At 42.7% G+C, this 14,532-nt stretch overlaps 1 protein-coding gene across 2 annotated transcripts; it reads right to left on the minus strand.

Annotated features, from left to right (window-relative positions):
* Positions 1-198: 198 nt before the first annotated feature.
* trpc4apa (transient receptor potential cation channel, subfamily C, member 4 associated protein a) lies at positions 199-14,459 on the minus strand. 2 transcript variants are annotated; one of them, XR_016497259.1, is made up of 17 exons: positions 14,173-14,459; positions 11,576-11,704; positions 11,338-11,454; positions 11,092-11,149; positions 10,935-10,990; positions 10,691-10,819; positions 10,328-10,529; positions 9,895-10,083; positions 9,507-9,649; positions 9,262-9,393; positions 9,059-9,117; positions 8,870-8,971; positions 8,279-8,594; positions 7,968-8,079; positions 7,698-7,810; positions 6,894-7,548; positions 199-2,981 (listed from the first exon to the last, which is right to left on the minus strand). XR_016497259.1 is itself a non-coding variant. In XM_021609518.3 (17 exons), exons 1-17 carry the CDS (start codon positions 14,368-14,370, stop codon positions 2,844-2,846), a joined length of 2,400 nt encoding a protein of 799 aa, XP_021465193.3. In that variant the 5' UTR covers positions 14,371-14,376; the 3' UTR covers positions 199-2,843. The 2 variants fall into 2 exon arrangements, 1 of the variants encoding a protein (XP_021465193.3); XM_021609518.3 differs by having other exon boundaries at positions 7,342-7,548; positions 14,173-14,376.
* Positions 14,460-14,532: the final 73 nt, after the last annotated feature.

Consider the following 14,532-nt stretch of genomic DNA (forward strand, 5'->3'; position numbering starts at 1 on the left):
GGTAGTGGTCAACGCATGGAATCGTCAGTAAATTACAAGAGAATTTACACCCAGTGTTCTGTGGTCAGAGGAAAGAGGACGGCTGCCTGCTGCACACAGCCGATGTTCATGAGGACAAATATAAGCACCCATCACACATTATCAGTGTCCCATCCTTAAAACCACTGTGACAAAATACACCGGGCACACACTCAAAAAGAAAGTTGAGAATTTATTTAGGATTATCATTGTATTAAATTCACAAACAAGACTGTTAAATTAAACATAAGATTAAGAAAACAGGTGTGAAATTGAATTTTAGGGGGATTGTGGTGGATTGAGTCAGGATTAGGAGTGGTGTGTGGGGGGGGGGGGATCCAATGTACACTAAAACATCACCACCCCAATATCCAATGTCAAAGCAAAATATAAAACATACAAAAATGATTTGATCATGTTTCAGAAAACATAATAAAGGTTTGCTGATCTAATTTCTCTAGGTATACACGCACCATGTGCTTTTTATTATTCATCTCCAATGATAACAGTGACTGGGTTATACCACACACAGTCAAACAAAGGAAACTAACTTGGCATATATGCCAAAGAACAGAGTAACAATTCCATCAAATAATGTACCTGATGTAAGAAGGGTAAGAGACTAGGAATTACAATCAAATTCAAATAATTAAGCACCAATTATCAACTAAAAATGTCAAGTCAGACTTTCATTTTTTTTTTTGTATTGGATTTAATGTATATAGGCTGCTTCTGAAGTGTAAGTTCTTAGTGTGAAGCGAATCTGCACAAAACCAAATATACAGTATGTACAATGTTTCAACAGTACAAAATCTGGGTGGCTGTTAATGATGGATAGTATAGAAATACAGTACTGTGTTTGATTTTCAAAGTTATATCTAGCAATTAAGACCAGATTTTTTAAAAGTAGGTTATCTACTCTGCACCAGATGCCAAAAAAAAACCCAGACAATATGCTATTCCACAGGCAATCATGACTCTTGGGGAGCGTGGAACATGCACAGAGTTCTCATGGCAACAGTTCTGTTCCAAACACTAGAAGAAGACTGGACACACAGAATGACCTAAATGGTGCTGCACCGGTAGGACTCCTATGAACATTGCAGGCTCCTTCCATGATACACAAGTCATCCACATTAAGTAGTGGTGAAGTGTAGGTAGGTAAAGAAACCAAATGGTGCGAGAACACACATCGTAGGAAAGCCTGTGGTTATGTAGCAATAACAACTGTTAGGGCAAACCAAATTGTGAACAGATTGTACGTTCACATGACTGAATGTATGATAGCAACAACAAAAAAACTGTTTAAACAGGATTAGTTTCATTTTGACATACACCCTGTGAGTGATCCAATTGGTGCTTGCTGGGTTGAAAAATGAGGTAGCTCAATCATTGGTCAATTTCTTGGATTCGTTTTTTTGCTAAATGCTAACTCTGCATCAGCAACATCAGCACATTCTAGCCAGAGGAGCCATAGCAATGTAACCACGCCCATTCCCCCCTTCAGCCAATCACATTAGAGGTGACATCAAGCACAGAATCAGCACAAAGACAGATCAAGATTGTCGAAGTCTAGGCTCATGGTAAGATAAGAGCAGTCAAGAGTTAAGTGGACGACTAGAGAACAATCAAGTGACGCAGCACAGCGTGGCTGTTGGTTGAAGGATAAGGGGTTAAGGAACTGTTGTGAGAACTGTCGGCGACAGAGAGTGGGATTGAATACTAGAACCTGCATAGTTAATTATTTTGCCAAACCCCCCTTTCACTTGATGCATACAAAGTCTGATACAAAATGAAAACATCGGTCATCAAAATAAACAAAACAACAATTCAAACAGTGCAATGTTTTCTTCCTTTTATCTACACTTTATTTAGAACTAAAAGCTATTCTCTTAACAAGATGAAAAACAAAAACAATGTCTGAAAAACAGAAAGGAAAATGTTTCCTTGTGTTGGGGTAAAGTCATGAAGGGGTTGGTGACTTCAGGTGAGTGGGGGTCCCGTCCAGCCCCATCTCATCCACCATAGGACCCCATAGAATGTCAACCATTAACAGATCCACAAGCTACCTGGACGGGCTGAGTAAAGCTACAAGTACCAGTCGACTAGATTCACCTAAGAGAGAGAGCCCTACATACACATATAGATCAGAGACGAAGCCATTCATTCAAAAGACCACTGGACAAGACTGATGCCACCTCTGCATCCAGTCATGAGCAGCCCTCTTAGGCTCCCAGACATGGAGTCAACACTTCCTTTCTCTAAGAGAGCCATGTGGGCTAGAAGAGACACAGGGGGGACTAGTCTTCAGACATACTCTGGGCCTCCCCTCTTATAACAAGTCCCCCACAGTGAAAACAAACCATTTTCTGTGTTAGATGGATAGATAGATACATCCTATCTAATTTGTTGCATCGTATGTATAGATTTTTCAATATATTTATGTAATATATAAAAGGCTATTTGATTTCACCTAAAGCAAACCACCAACATAGGAGTATTTCAAGGTCCAAGAAATGTATCTCTCTACTGTAGGGTCTGGTAATGGACAGACAAACAGGTGCAGTCTCGCCCCTTCTCCTCTGAAGAGAATGGAGCGAGGAGTGAAGATGGCCAGGATTGTAGAATCACCCCCCCCCCCCCCCCCCTTCAGTAACAGCCTCCTGGCCTAGTTACAGACAGCATAGCAACGAGGCTGTGTCCAGCCACAGTTACAGTCCTGCTCTAGCTTTCTGGCATGGTCATCACTCATGATAGGTGTCCATACCCCAGCAACCCCCTACCCCCTCCACCAGGCCAGCCACACCCAAACCCGCCTGTATGGGTTAATCCTCCAGCAGGTCCCTGTCCAGGTCCATGAAGGGCTCATCTATGTAGCTGGCTATGGCACACAGAGAAGTCCTGTCTGAGCCCAGCAGCACTGACACTGTCTCCTTCCAGTAGTCAAAGGGGATGCAGGAGCTCTGAGGGAGAGAGGAAACAGGGGGTTAGGACTTGTAAAACACACACTTTTTACCCAAAGAGGAGAAGGGGATATTCATGGTAAGTGGAGTAGTGCAAAATTGCAACGTGAAACTTTCCCCGGTCTTAGGAAATACAAAATACTACCGCCGCACCTGCCCGGTACCCCAACAAAATATGGTGGACACCGACTAATGAAAACACAAGCACATTTATAGGATTTGAATATTGGCCTCCTCCCGCGTCTTCCGAAACACACCCAGCTCCGTGCCATTGAACTAGTCTCTGACTAAATGGCCCCTCACTAAACCTTGCAAGATTTTGAATTTAAAGTTTAGTCAAAGACTAGTTAAATGACAGGCCAGCCAGTCTACGGACTACAACTAGATCGGGTAAGCTCATAACAGGGACGCAAACTGCCGAGGGCCCAAAAAGGTGACAAACGTTACATGTTTTCAGGGAATAACAAGTACATATTTGAACAATCTCAATACTCTGGAAGCATGTTTATGGTAGGCTGGCCTTGTTTAATTGATGCCGTGGGTTGAATTTAATCCACATAAGTATATAGTTCCATATCACAACATGTTGCTGAATTCATGAGCGAAGCAGAGGGCCTGTATATGCCTATTTGGCAAGCCAGCTGTGCAGGGCTGCATCTCACTGTAGTAGGCTGTGTTTTGGTTATTTGGATCTCCATTCAAATCTAATTTTATTGATGACATACACATATTTAGCAGATGTTATGGCGGGTGTAGTGAAATGCTTGTGTTCCTAGCTCCAACCGTGCAGTGGAGTGGTATCACTTGCCTTTTGTTTACTGCATTTGTTTACTGTTAATGTAAGTAGCCTAAATATAGATTGCGTCATGCTTTTATCAATCTGATATTGTTTACTAGGCCTACTTGGTAGTGCTGTTTTGTTCTATTTGAATTCATTCGTTTGCCAAACTGCTATCCAGTATTTTTGTTTGCTTGCATGAATAACTAGGCTACCACTTCCAGCATTTATTAAGACAGCAGTGTTCATGGCTACATTCACAGGCTGTCGGTAATAGGTGACTTACCCTATTTATCTTGTAGCCTATATTCATTACCAAAACAGCCTTGCTTTAGTGTGATAAGCAGCAGAGATGGGCTACAGATTTTGTGCCAACCTGTCACTTCCAAAATCACTCAATCAATGGTCTCAAGAGTCTCGCCATTTTAACTTTATGGTTATTGTGGTGTAGCGTGATATAAGCAGAACTCAACATACAATTCCAATGCAAGAACTCCCCCAAAAAATGTCAACTGCCCCCTTAGTCACTTTATCCTGGCGCCGGGTCTGGAGAGAAGCAGCTGAGTAGACTAATGGCTGGTTAGGGGATGTGACTGGCTGCGCACAGCTGTCACACGTGATATTGGATGAAGCGATCCGATTTGACATAATATGTCATCACACTCTTAACTCTGATATTCTATTTTAGCTTGTCAGCATAGATGCTAAAGTAGTTCGCTAGCTAACGTTAATAACTTAGTGTGTAATAATTTGCGCAATTGAAACATAAGTACGGCTATTGTGGTAATCGTATCACCGCCACGCCGGCGGTTACGAGTCACGAAGGCAGTCAAATTCCACGTGGCCATTTAGTCACGGTAATTAGGGTTCTCCAAGTTCTGATGCTGCTGATGGTCATTAGTAGCCTAACAAATTTCATAACTGCCTGGTACTCTGCACTCTATTGTCCCTCTAATCACTCTGACATCGATGCAAATGCAATCGAAAATCTAATCAAACACTTCATGAGAGCCCATGATCTCATGTTGCGCAACATTTCAATAGGCCATGCAATTGCGTGAGAAAACACAGTGATTGGCTCTATTAAAAATAGGAGGATCCCATCAGCTTTCTATAGGCTAGGCCTACTATATTTATTTCTTAACTTTCCTAATATTAAGTACATTGCTTCTCTTTACAACAGGAGTATAGCCTACCTGACTGGCATGAAAATAAACCACGGGGGAAGTGTCCTCCATTCGCAATGTAAGTGCATAGATGTAGTTTTTCCCCCAACTTTTTTGACAAGTGCGTGATAAATGATAAATCGAAATCAAAAGAAATTTCACACATATATAATTTTGTATATGTAAAGACAAAATTAAATCAAGAATAGTCTGATGGGTGACAATACCTGCCTGTCACATGTGAATTCTATATTATCACTTATCATAATGCCCAAGCGTAAGGCAAGAAACAATGCCTTTTTTGCAACTTTTTCGAATCATATTCGCACACCTCATGTAGCCTAGCCCATAGGCCTATGTGTTCTAATAAGGTTTGTATCACAACTAAAGTGTCCAAATAACTTCTTAAAATTAAGCACATTAATCCTCTTTGCAAGGGTTGTAGAGCCTAACTGGCATGTGAGTTTCAAGTTTGGGAAAGAATTTACCATAAAAATGCACCTTTATAATAAAAGCATTATATGCATAATCACATTTATGGTAATTTTTGATAATGGTGTTTTCCCGCTAATGGAACATTCACGCTTACTGCTGTGTGTGCATTACTGCACTTATAATGGGAAGATATAGCCGAATAGTTTATCAACATTTTTATCATCTAAATGTTCTGATCTGTTGCGTCAGCCTCATTGCAGAAAAATGTTTTGGGATTCTAGTGGTTATATTAATTTGGGATCCATCGCATCCCACAACTGTCCCAGACTATGTTTGGAATATTTATTTCACGCACAGAATAGGTCGACTTTTGTACTATGGGGATAGTAGATTGACATTGCTGTTCGTTCGACCTACTCATCTGGTTAGATGACGAAATGTAAATGTGGACAGTTCTTCAATATGCACCTTGGAATTGGATAAGGATGCACGCATTTGTGTCCCGATGTGTCTGTTCACTTGTAGCCTGCAAGGAAGACCTGATCATGTGATGGAGAGCCATGTGAGTGAGAGGTGCTTCAGAGCGTGCAGCACTCAGGGAGAGGCTCATTATAAATTATTAAACTTATACTTTGTGGCACAACGGCCACAAAAGTGAGTGAGAGGCACAACGGCCACAAAAGGCATAGATTTATTTAGGGTGCATTACAGCCACACAAAGGGGTTGCCACCGGGAAATTCGAGGCATTATCATATGCTTGTCAAATTGTGAATGAGAGACTGATGTATTGTGTACAGTCCGTGCAAAAAAACTCAAAGCAGAGCTCATGCCTTTCAAGCAACTTTTTTCAAATCATCGTTAGAGTCGCATCATGCAGCCTTACAATGTATTAAAAATCAAAACATATAGCCCAACGTTTGTAGAACAACTACATTAATAACTCTAAACTAAGCATATAGTTATACCGATTTCTTTGGTAACCGCTCAACACAGAATAGCCACATGTGTGCACACTCCCTCAAATTGTTTGGTGAAAATATCCTCTCTATTTTATTCAGCTTTGTTCAATTGTATTCTTCATACCATAAAATAATGCCATGGAATTCAAATAAAATCTTGTCTGCTAAATGAACTAGTGTAGCCCACAGCCATTTGGGATAGCCAGATCAGGATAACTCAAGTATGCTATTCTGTTATTCTGAAATAGATGACATTTTCTTCATATCATGTTTCTTTAGACCTGTCTAAAATAAATGATAGATTTATTGTGAAGGTGTAGGCTATATTACATGGATTTATTAGACTTTTTAAAATGTAGATGTTCCAAAGGTCTGCATCAGTGGCTTGTAGGCCATGTGTTGAAGCCAGGAGATGCTAAATGTGTTTATGTTAATTAACGGTTAATTATCATGAGACAGTTGACAATCACTGGCTGACTAAATTTTGTGACCGCCACAGCCCTAAACATAAGCAAATTATAGTTGCATGTATCAAATATAACTGCAGCATTATTTCGAACACAGGTTGCTTACCTCAAGTTGCATTCCAAATTTCCCAGTCAGGAACAAAGTTTGTTGTGTGGAGTGGATGATGACTCAGGCGCCAGAGAAGGTAACGTTAGTGAGCACACAGTGGGAGAACCTCAATTGCATACTTCTCGCTCCTCAGACCCCAATGGATGTGAAAGCCAGAGGTCCCTCCCCTCTGACCTTCTCCTCCAATGGGTTTTGAGAAGGAAGCGAGGAGAGAGGACGCGAGGAGTGTGCAATTGAGATTCTGTTCACACCTCTCTTTTATAGCTCAATGGGCGACACACTCTGCGTACTTTGCCAGACCCCCCCCCCAAACATACTTTTGTTTTTACAGATCGAATGTGAATATCGCCAAGAAGCGCCAAGTTGGCATCCCTGCATAATATCTTTTGAAGAAAATAAATCTGGTTTTCCCTTGTTTGGGACAGAGTAGGGCGAGGACACTCACGTTCTCCAGACAGGTGCTGTCCTTGTCCTTGTTGAGGTAGTGGCGCTGCCAGAAGCGCAGTAGGTTGTGGAAGTTGTTTAGCAGGCAGCCAGGGTATTTCTCTGCATACTCCTTCTCTCTCAATGTATTGAGGTAGAAGGGAAGTTTACCCCGCCTCCTGGCCAGCATCAGGACCACCAGGCTGGTGTTCAGACAGCTCACATTCTCCTGGGCCAGGGGATGGGCAGGGCAGAGGGGGACATGTCAGCACCAGATGTTGGAGAACAACAACCTCAAACCCTAACAAACTGAGGACACATTCCTCTTATCCTGAAAGAGAGGTACAGAGGTGTGGGTTTGTCTGGTCTTAGACAGACCTGTGTGAGAGTCTGCACGTTGATGACATTGACCAGCCTGAAGAGGAAGGACAGCCTGTTCTCCACCCGGGCCATGTAGGACAGCAGACAGCATTCAGACAGCACCTCCACCACTGCAGGACCACAGCCAGCAACAATTACATCAGGAACAGCACCATTATAATGCACTCAAAGATTGAATTCATTCCAGCATTGGTAGCTTAAGATACTACATGTGACCCTCGCACATAGTTCCATTCACTTACTATGGGATTAGACAGTGCGGCTTACCTTTCACATCCTCTGTCTGGCTCTCGAAGCGGTCGAGGGACAGGACGATGCAGCGCACCAGCATGTTGGAGTCCACCAGGGAACTGTTGATCTGGGTCATGAAGGTCTGGAACTGCAGCCGAGCCGAACAGAGGAATGGGACACACAGCATTATAGAACACACACATCGCAAAAACTTGGGTACATTGAGATTACTTATATATGACTATAAGAATCGATATTGCATTATTTCATGTATTTTCTGGGACGATTGAAAGGACTAACAGATTCTTCCCACATTGGGGGGGGTTGCTACTCGCTAAGGGTTTCACCTTGTCGTCTGTGCTGACATATTTGTTGAACCTCTTGAAGGCGTCGATGTTGAACTTCATGAGTTCCCCCAGCAGGTCAAAGTAGCTCTGCAGGACATCTCTGGACTTACAGCCACTGTCTATGATGCAGAACAGGATGTGTTCTAGCAGCCCCCTCTTCAGCAGAAACATCTGGTCCGCATAGGAGGTGGCTCCACGGAGGAAACTCTCCACTGCCCTGGCCTGCCAGAACCTAAAGGAGGAGTCTGGAGGCTCCCTCTTCATGACGGCGAGCAGACGTGTGAGGAGACCCTTCTTCCCATCGCACACTAGACTCCTGCAGGAGCACAAGGACACAGGGAGAGTGCATTAGTGTGTGAATCACTCACAACAGATTTAGGACACACAATATGGTATTGCATTTGAGGTTTCAGAGAACATGATGCCTCTGTAGTGTGACGTATTGAGGGTGGAGTCAAAAAGGAGTCCCGGCCGTGATTGGGAGTCCCATAGGGCGGCGCACAATTGGCCCAGCGTCGTCTGGGTTTGGCCGGGGTATTTGTTCTTAACTGACGTGCCTAGTTAAATAAATGTTACATTTAGGATGCATACCTGTCTGTATTGACTAAGGCCTCCACCTCCGGTATGTTGGCCTTCAGAGAAATGGCACTCAGCTCGTTCAGCTCCTGACTGTTCAGAAGAAGGTACTTGTTCCTGAAATAAAGAAAATGTTGTTTGTTAAACTCAAGTGAAGCTAACGGGGGAACTTTCGGTCAAACAGACTGTTTGAAGGTTACTCACTCGTGGTGGTCACTGAAGCTCTGGAGAAGCCTCAGAAACTGGATCTTGAAGGATATTTCCTAAGGGAAGGACAGAATCAGCGTGATTGATATTGCAAATGTTATAACACAGCAATGGTAATATGTTACCCAGAGTGAGAATCCTAGAAAAAGCCACCGATCATGTCCAGGGACAGCTCAGTGAGAGACGAGTGCACTGCTTACAGGACTGCAGTCACAGTTCTCGTTCTGGCCATGCACCACGTGATCGGACGAGGTGTACTTCCTCCAGATCAGCTTGTCAAACAGGTTGTTGAGACCTGGGATCAGACGGAACTCTGCTAACATCTTGTGTACCTGAGGAAGATGGATCAGGTGGTCAAATACACACAAGAGCACAGGAGTGCCTACACCGGAGAACCCATGTCCTGTATTAGGTGAGGCGTCTGCTCTGTCCCCCAGTCCCTCACCTGGTTCCTCTGGCGGCCCATTAGCAGCACACAGAGCACGTAGAGCACCTCCACCTTGTACATGATCTCATGGACGATCTTCATGGACTGGGGCAGACGGTGCCTCAGAGGGCTGGTGGCCATCGAACTCTCATCTGATGACTCTGTGGAGGAGACACAACAGGATGTAATTTTTTTAATTATTTTTTTTAAATTAAAATGAGAAGAAGTGTTTATAGATAAGTACAGAGGTACAAGGATAGGTGACAACCGAGATGTCCAGGATATTTCTGTATAGTACAATAAATAAACATTTCACAGGCAGAATGGTGCATCTAATGTTAGACCATTTAAGTGATAACTGGTGTTTAAGGCAGTGGTACAGAGCAGGAGGAGAGAGGATGCTGACCTGTGCTGCTGTGCTCAGCCTCCTCCGTGGCCATCTGCATGAGGGCGTCCAGCACCAAGGCGTTGTCCAGCCACGTGTACCAGTCCTCCAGCTCCTGCAGAAAGTTCGACGCCCCGGTGGCCTCAGACACCTTCCTGGTGGCCAGCTTACACAGGCGCTCGATGAAGCCCGGGATGTTCAGGAGGGTAACTGGGAACAGGGAGGCAGGGTGGGCTCATTCATTGATCATGTAACGTTACTCTACAATAGTTTTCGGTTGAGCACCGACGGGAAAACTTTTGGACAGAATAAGGGTATCGAATTTAAATGAGTACTACAAATGAACAGACGAATCAAACCAATACTTTAACGAGACCCTAAAGAAAGGGTAATTGAGCTAAATAGTGAGAATACAATCTAATTTCTCCAGTGTACTCCCGTATCCCTGTCCTACCTTGATTGACCTCTGCACGTGAGGGGCTTGCGTTGCGTTTCTGCTGTGCATTCTTGGCCAGCAGGGTGTGTTTGTCATCATTTCTCACGTCGGGTTCTGAGATGGTGACAGAGAGGATGCGGCAGAAGTTAGCCAGCTGCTGCTGGTCGAAGCTCTGGACCAGACCAGACAGGTTAGGAATCCCCTCCAACTGGATCATGTCCTGGGGCAGAGAGAAGACCAGGACCAAACAAATGGATGACCATCGGCATAACATGATCATGGACACCAAATCTCTACCTAGAGCAAACCCTCATACTCTGTGTGAACAATATTAGTATAAATTAAAATAATATGAAGATTTTGCCGTGAAGTTGCTCTGACCTTCTTGACGCCGAGAATATCCTCGATTAAAGTGGCAGTCTGTAGAAACGTCTTCTTGTTCGTCATCAAGGTGAAGAGAAACAGGACAAAGTCGTCTCTGGCTGCAAGGCTCTTTGTAACCCCTTCCGTCTGAGAAAATGTGGGGAGAGATTTGACGATTAATGATTGTCTAAAGAGGAAAAAGCAGACATGACGACTCTTTTTTTTTGCATATGAAGTGATGGCCTGCGACGAGGGTACTTACACATATACAGCAGTTATAAAGAACACTGAGGCAGTCCTTGACTAAGTCATCATTCACTGCAGGGACGAGAGACACGGACATGAATAGCAACGGTCCCTTATGTCAAAAGTGCAGTCTTCAGAGAGAAATTATATCAGACCTAAGTGTTACTGCTTACTTTGAGGTTTCTTCTTCTGCATAGTGAGTGTAGGCCTCATCAAGATCTCTACCAGCAGCTTCGAAGGGATGGAAAAAAGGAATGCAATGAACAAACGTCGCCTGATAGTATCTCAGAAGGCACTGATACACTGCAGTAGGAGGTGACATGGCTGATTCAAGACATTCAAACTGGTCATTGATTACTTTCCATCACAGCACAGAACACACTAGTAACAAGAGCATAATAAACAGTATGTAAACATACATCAACTCCACCAAAGAGGTCAAAGGTGTATGTGTTGGGAAAGGTGGATTCTTGAGCACTCTTCCTGTCTTCTGTGACAAAAGACATTGCCTCCATGGAAAGTAGGGATGATAGTTCCTGTTAAAAATAATGGATAATTAGGCCTTAATCTTAGAGTAAACTATACACATTCAGTCGGCTCCTATAGCCTAGGAGACTGCGCTTTGTTGATGTTGTGGTGTATATATTATCTGGGTACCTTTAGTACACTGTGTGTGTGGGAGAGGTCACTGTTAGGATGGCTGCTCTCATGGAGCTTCTGCAGCAGCTCAGGGATGCCGTGCCATTTGGCCCTCTTATCTCTCTCCTGGAGCAGAGCCTCTGGGAGCTGGAACACAACGAATGAGTGGTGAATACAGGAAATATGCGAGAGCTTAGAAAATGTCTCCGGTATGTTCCCGTGTCACAAGAACACTGACAGTTGATCCTTTTACCCTACCCTCCGCACACCCACACAACCGGAGACAGATTTAACAAAAAGCCTAGGTCTTAGATGTTTGTGCAAAAATAATCGCATCCTCTCCAAATTCCAGTTGCAGAGACCATCTTCTGGCACCAGTTAAGTCAGAAGTCATTCCAAATCATGCCCAAATACTCCTCACAAATGGAGCACAATATAACTTTCAGTTCTCAAAACTCAATTATTACTGAAACGTTGAGAGGAATGTGGCTCAAACTGCCATTTGAGACTTTTTATTGGAATCGGTGGAGCAACACATAGGCCTTTTCTATTCTTTAACGGCAAATTGGCAGTGAGTTAAGCAGGCCACATTTCACAAGAATGAAATGAGGAAAAGAAGTAAAAGCTTATCAGTGCTGCTGAAGTCTGAGGTTGCCTTGAAAAGTACACAGGATTCCTTAGTTTCAATATCAGAGAATTTGTCCTGTCCCCATTGCATGTTCAGAAATGTTGCGCTTATGAGTTGACTTCATAGCTATTATTGGTAAGGTTACTATACTAATAGTTAGTAAGGATTTATTTGCTTTTGGATTTTATTTTCATGGTAGTACAGAATTGGGCAGCTCATGATTGAGCGTACAAACTTTCCAGCACAGTAGGTGGTGGCATGCACTGTAAACATTTGTTTGCGGACTGCCATGATCTCCATAGAAGAAGAAGGGCAGGGAGTCAGAGGGTAATTCTAGGATAGACATCCTCAGCATGCACAAGGTAGCTCCTCATGTTAAATGTATAATTCAAAAGGTTTGTTTTAAAATCACCACCATCTAGTCTACTGCAGCTATTTGTATACACACATGAATGAGTGCATAATGTATCATTTCCAGTGGTGTAAAGTACTTAAGTAAAAATACTTACTAAGTAGTTTTTTGGGGTATCTGTACTTTACTATTTATATCTTACTAAGTCATTTTTTGGGGTATCTGTACTTTACTATTTATATTTTTGACAACTTTTACTCCACTACATCCCTAAAGAAAATGTACTTTTTACTCCATACATTTTCCCTGACAGCCAAAAGTACTAGTTACATTTTGAATGCTTAGCAGGACAGGAAAATGGTCCAATTCACACACTTATCAAGAGAACATCCCTGGTCATTCCTACTGCCTCTGATCTGGTGGACTCACTAAACACAAATTCATCGTTTGTAAAACACAAATTCATCGTTTGTAAATTGTGTCTGAGTGTTGAACTGTGTCCCTGGCTATCCGTGAATTAAATAAACAAGAAAATCGTGTCGTCTGGTTTACTTAATATAAGACAATTAAAAATATTTATACTTTTACCTTTGATACTTAAGTACTTTTAAAACCAAATACTTTTAGACTTTTACTCAAGTAGTATTTTACTGGGGTGACTTTTACTTGAGTGATTTTCTTTTAAGGTATCTCTACCTTTACTCGAGTATAAACATTGGGTACTTTTTCAACCACTGACCATTTCCACAAGATTATTAGCAAAAAAAGGTCTCGCAGATTTTTCAACAGTGCATGAAAGAGAAAGGTTTTTGTCCCTGTAAGGTTTATTTATCTGGCTAGTAATGAGAGGCTCACATGAGCAAAAACAAGTAGCTAGTTAGGTAAAATACCTGTTGGCAGTATAATGACTGAGCCGTGCCCAGGCACAGATGGGCGGCACCCATTTATGGAAACGAAAGTAGCTGGGGGCTGGTGTCGTTAACGTTACGTAATCACGCGTGTTGTTCCAAGTTAGTTCTATCTAGCAGATGAAAAACACATCCTGTCAAAACCTAAAACCAAGCTAGTTAGCCGTAGCTAACTGATAGCCAAACTAAGCTGCAAGCGAACTAGCAGCAGTGGCGCACTCTTTCCGTTTCGCAAAGTCATCAAATCTTAGGTAGCTCGCTAATATAACAACATTGAGTAATACAACGAACTACAGATACCAATTGTATGTAACGTCATGGATGGGAACAGACACATACGATACTACCAAAGATGGCTATCTACTTAGGTTAGTTAAAAAAAAAAGGTTAGCGTAAATATACTAGCAACACTTAAAAAAAAATCTTAATCAACAAAAGAGCTAACAAGTGCAGGCTACATCTAGGTTTCGGCTGTCATTTTATTGTAAGTAGCTAACTTGCGGGTGTATTTAGTCATTTAGTGAAATGATCACATTATTTTGTAGCATAGACAGCTAATGTTAGCCAACTAACCAGAAAGTCTGACAAACAGCTAGCTAGTTACCCTATACATGCTAACGTTAGCTAGCTCTCAGCAGGGTTACCAAACGCAATCCCAGCCAGGCTTGAGTCGTCCTCCCCCTTTTCAAATACCTTCATTGCCGATACATCGCACAAGTTGTCTTACCTGTGTCCCTCTGCTGAAACCCTGGCCTGCGATCTGACTGTGTGTGATTTTTGCAATGATATTGCGACTGCTTCGTTTTCCTCCAGTCCAAGGGGACTCAGACCCCAGAAACGTCGCCATTATTTCTTTTTCCTGAACAGTTCTAAGCAGGAAGTTCTGTGGATTTAGCGAGCAATGGTTGATACAAAATATTCCCATGTATCTAGCGGCATCTAGTGGTAGGACTTGAAAATGGTTTTGACATGAGATGCTTTCTCTTTGTGGGCCAGATGTGAGAAAACTACAGCATCCATTGTCTTGTATGTTTTGACGATCTTGTTTTTATAATTAAGAGGTTGGCCATGATAAGAAACCATTGAA

This window comes from Oncorhynchus mykiss, chromosome 7 (assembly GCF_057628025.1).
Source record: "Oncorhynchus mykiss isolate SJ-2025 chromosome 7, ASM5762802v1, whole genome shotgun sequence".
Classification (NCBI taxonomy): Eukaryota; Metazoa; Chordata; class Actinopteri; order Salmoniformes; family Salmonidae; genus Oncorhynchus; species Oncorhynchus mykiss.

Coding starts and splice junctions, on each gene's coding strand:
- trpc4apa (XM_021609518.3), bottom strand. CDS start 14,370: ATGGGAATATTTTGTATCAACCATTGCTCGCTAAATCCACAGAACTTC. Junction 9,650..9,894: donor GGCTGAGCACAGCAGCACAG/GTCAGCATCCTC, acceptor TCTCCTCCACAG/AGTCATCAGATGAGAGTTCG. Junction 7,811..7,967: donor CCAGACAGAGGATGTGAAAG/GTAAGCCGCACT, acceptor GTGGTCCTGCAG/TGGTGGAGGTGCTGTCTGAA.